This window comes from Lolium perenne, chromosome 7 (assembly GCF_019359855.2).
Source record: "Lolium perenne isolate Kyuss_39 chromosome 7, Kyuss_2.0, whole genome shotgun sequence".
Lineage (NCBI taxonomy): Eukaryota > Viridiplantae > Streptophyta > Magnoliopsida > Poales > Poaceae > Lolium > Lolium perenne.
The window spans coordinates 288580450-288584667 of record NC_067250.2 but is presented as its reverse complement, the minus strand read 5'-3'; the positions used below and the strand labels follow the sequence as shown (position 1 = coordinate 288584667).

At 45.3% G+C, this 4218-nt stretch overlaps 1 protein-coding gene across 1 annotated transcript; it reads right to left on the bottom strand.

Annotated features, from left to right (window-relative positions):
• Nucleotides 1-2746: 2746 nt before the first annotated feature.
• LOC127298212 (uncharacterized) lies at nt 2747-3937 on the bottom strand. The gene is made up of 4 exons (XM_051328132.2): nt 3869-3937; nt 3368-3437; nt 3113-3291; nt 2747-3026 (listed from the first exon to the last, which is right to left on the bottom strand). The coding sequence occupies exons 1-4, from the start codon at nt 3875-3877 to the stop codon at nt 2754-2756; spliced, it is 531 nt and encodes a 176-aa protein (XP_051184092.2). The 5' UTR covers nt 3878-3937; the 3' UTR covers nt 2747-2753.
• Nucleotides 3938-4218: the final 281 nt, after the last annotated feature.

The window sequence follows — 4218 nt, the reverse complement described above, 5'->3', positions numbered from 1 at the left end:
TCGCTTGTCGCTGGAGGTGGAAGGACGATCCCTGCGTGCCGGCGCGGTGGAAGAGCTGGAGGTGCCCGTGGTTCGCCGTACGGTGGTGGTAGGCGGCGTGGCGCGCCGCGAGGAAGAGGGCCATAGCCATGCGCCGCGAGCACGGTGTCCACGTCCTTGCCGGCCCAGAAGGACTGCCGCCCTATTTGATTGTACCTCCCGCCGGCGTACATACCGTACTCGTTGGCTAGCTCGTCGAGGCGCTCCATCTCGAACCGGGGCCTCCACAAGGCGCTGTCCCCCCCCAGTCTGGGTTCGCCCGATCCCACGGCGTGAGGGCAGCTCGACGGCGGCGGATGTAGCCGCGCAGATCTTCGTCTTTTTCAGGGACCGGCGGGATGGCGTACCCGGCGGCGCTCACCCTCCAACCAGCTGGCAGGTGCCAGTACGGCGGAACGAGCAGCCGCGCCTCGGCCAAGATCGTCGCTTCGTCGGGGTTGAGGCTCTGAGGACGAGGGGCCGCACGGCGGATTTTAGCTCCGCGGGCGCTGCTCCCTCCGGCTTCGTGGTCGTTGAGGCCCATCGCTTGCTACGGCTGCTCGACGGCGGCGGGTTTAGGTTATGGGCTAGCTAGGGTTTGGTGCGGGATGGCCTGATGTGCTCCACTGGATGGGATAAAATGGACTGTCGGTGAACCGAGTGAGTGGTGCTGCGGCCTTGTACGCGTGTTCGCTGTTGACGACCTGTTGACTGGGAGGCCACGCGTGTTCGCTATTATGATGCCACCGAATCAGTTCCCCTCCTGTTTAATGGCTCGCCGGTTGTGAAGCGACATATCTAGTTGGGACGCCGCCACCGGTAAACCACGCGCAGGAGCCACTGGTTATCCACGCGCAGGCGCCACGGTAAATGCGTCGCCTAGGCTGCCATGCAGCAAATTCGGTCGTCAGTTGCCCCAATGGACGGTCAGTAAATGCTATACATACGGACGTTTTACTTACGAAAACACTTTACGGACTCACGATGGAGCAACACACACGGAAGTCCATGAACAGAAAATAAGTTGAAGATAAAAAATCGATGACACAATGGTTCTTCAAAAACATAACAAAATATTTGGAGTATGAACTAAGTGTTCATATTTCAGAGCCTATCTACTACCATCTTGAATTCACCATCGACGACGCTTCGACCAAAAGCGAAGATGAATATGTCACTAACTCTCATATCGTGCAGTTTCACCAGTTGCTTCCAGTTCGATGTTATCATGGCACCTCCTTTGGCTTTGCCTTTCACCTTTGACTTGTCCATCACCATCTTAACTTTGAGGCGAGCCTTTCCTAAGAATAAGACTTCTACTTCTGATGGCAGTTCAAAATTAGGGATAATGTGGCTCATGGTGAATCTCTTCGAAAAGTACTGCATAAAAGAAATCAAACATATAAACAACAGTTACGGTGTAGAAAATAAATATAAATCTCTTGGTGTGTACTGTAATGTTTACCATTTTTGCTTTACCCTCCTGGACGTGTGATTTTTTTATGGTGCAGACATATATTGGTGCTTTCAGATTAGTTTTCTGAACATTACTTCTCAGATAATCAACTACAGTTCTCAGATAACGAAATTCTCCATCATCCATAGCTACTCGATTTGCATACTCAACAAACACCTCGAACTCATGCTCACACTTTATTCTAGGACCTGCGTAAGTATTAAATAGATCAGGCCCAACAATAGAATCGCATGGAAGACATAAATGGGAGGTAATTTCGGACCTCTTATATTCAGCTTTTTGTGCAACTTAAGAGCAGCACGAACATGACGAACACGAGCAAACGATGCCACCTAGTTCAATATAGAAAAGATGTAACACGTACAAATTTGAGTCCTAAGATGGTTAGGGCATCGATCACCGTCAGAGAAAATAGGGCATCGGGCAATCGGAAGAGACGAGTTTGTACTTGACTAGATTAGATCTGATATTAAATATAGACAACACGAGATGAGTTGCGTATGACTTACATCATCTTCCATTGTAACTTCGCAGACGCCGCTCTTCCCGTCCAGGCTTCGATGAGAGACGATATGAGGTTAGATGAGGCGATTATATAGGTGGAAGTGGGCAAAAGGCGATCATAATCTTGTTACCTTAATTCGTGGGAGGGTCGATATCAACGTGACAAAGTTTATTTCCCTAAATAATGTCGTTACCTTAATTCGTGGGAGGGTCGATATCAACGTGACAAAGTTTGTTTCCCTAAATAATGTCGTTACCTTAATTAGTGGGGAATGTTGGGATTCGATAGTTTGGAGGCGTAGTCAATTACGGGGATCGATTATTAATGTTGTCCCCTTAATTAGTACAATCAAAGGTACACATTTTTGAATAATTGCCCGCTAATTCATGTTGTTACCTTAATTAGTATTACTCATGTCGTAAAACTGCTGCAAATAGAAATTAATTTTCACACCTTATGCGCAGAGTAATCAAAGTAGCTCAAACAGATTCTCTTAGCGACGGCGTTTGATAGTCGGAATGAGAGGAGATGGACGGAGAGCAAGGTTATTTCACGGCGTTTTTTCGTGGTTACAATGCATTATAATTTCAGTAAACTTAAAATTTGAACCACTACTGACATTCATGAATAATTTGAAAACAGTATGACATAAACGTCAAATAAAGTTTGCAACAAACATCAAAATGTCTCAGCATGACTTCCAACTTGGACAAATAAGTTAATTGTAAAAATAATGTAATGCCTTTGTTGATTTCAGAGAATATCAACCAGAAGCTTGAGACCACCACCGCGGCTACCACGGAACCAGAACACAAACACGTTTTTAACTCTCATATTAGTCTTCTTCACAACCTCCATCCAGTTTGTTGTTATCATGGCACCTCCTTTGCCTTTTCCATTGACCTGTGACTTGCTCATCACCATCTTAACTGTTGCAATTTTAGTATTCGATGAATAAACTTCTATTTCTGCTGGTAGCTGTGTATGCCTAGCAATGTGGTTTAGTGTGAATCCCCTCGAGAAGTACTGCATATAAGATTACAGTCAATTAGAGAATTCAATCAGCTATGTTAGGAAACTGTGAAAATTTTGGTGTGCAATCCAGCGCTTACCATTTTTGCTTTATTCTTCACGACGATTGATTTTTTGATCGTGCAGACATACGGTGGCTTTCTTGGCATGTGCTTGTCAACTAGCTGTTTCAATGTAGCAAATTGTGCATCATCCATTCTTACGCGATTGGCATACCTGATGAAACCTTCAAAATCCTCACCCTCCTCACAGTTAGGACCTGCATACAAAATTATATACATAAACCAGAATATTACAATTTCCTTGGAAAACAAGAGTGTCCTAAATTTGTGTACCTCTTACGATATGCTTTTTGTTCTTCCTCACAGCAGCACCGCAACGCCGTGGGCTAACACGTTGTGCCACCTAGCAAAGTGTACAACACATATAACTGATGAGTTCTTGTGTGGAATACTCAAGCGTCCCGGATATAGAGATCTAACTAGTGGCGATTAGTGCAAATCTTTGTGATAAAATAAGGAGGGGACAATCGATTATTTACCCAAACGTTAATCTGCCCTGGATGATCTAACCATAGTTGTAGATTACGCATTAAGGACATGGCGGCCTAAGGACATTATATATACTTGTGTTTATGATCTACCCGAAAGGGGTTTTCGGAGAACTAGAATCTGTTAAGTACGTATAATCTAATAAGTATGAAGCGCCGACTCTATCCAATGAGATTTTGGATGTGTTGATCTGGTCGATTCCCATGGCGGCCTCCCATACCTAATTTGCGATCTATCTCGACGACAAGTCAAATAATATTACGACAGGTGAAAGTCTTGACATACCTGATCCATGGCAAAGGGGTGCCGTCGATGATCAACACTAGTTCTCTCAGATGAACAGGTGAAAGATGTTGCTTGGTCGGCCTCCCAGACGTCGCTGAGATGAAACGGTGTGAAAAGACGATGATGATATAGTTCGTGGGGGTGTGGGTTACCCGTGATGGGTAGTACGTGTTGCCGCAAATTACGCCCTGCACAATTAAAGTTGTTAACTAATATGTTGGGTGGGTGGGCTTGATCGTTTCGTGCCGGAAATTTGTTTCGTGGGCCGGATCATCGTCCAAGCAAGGCAGCCTTTGTTTAATTTTTTTCTTTTTTATATTTAAGAGGGAAAATATAGGGTTTTAGGCCAA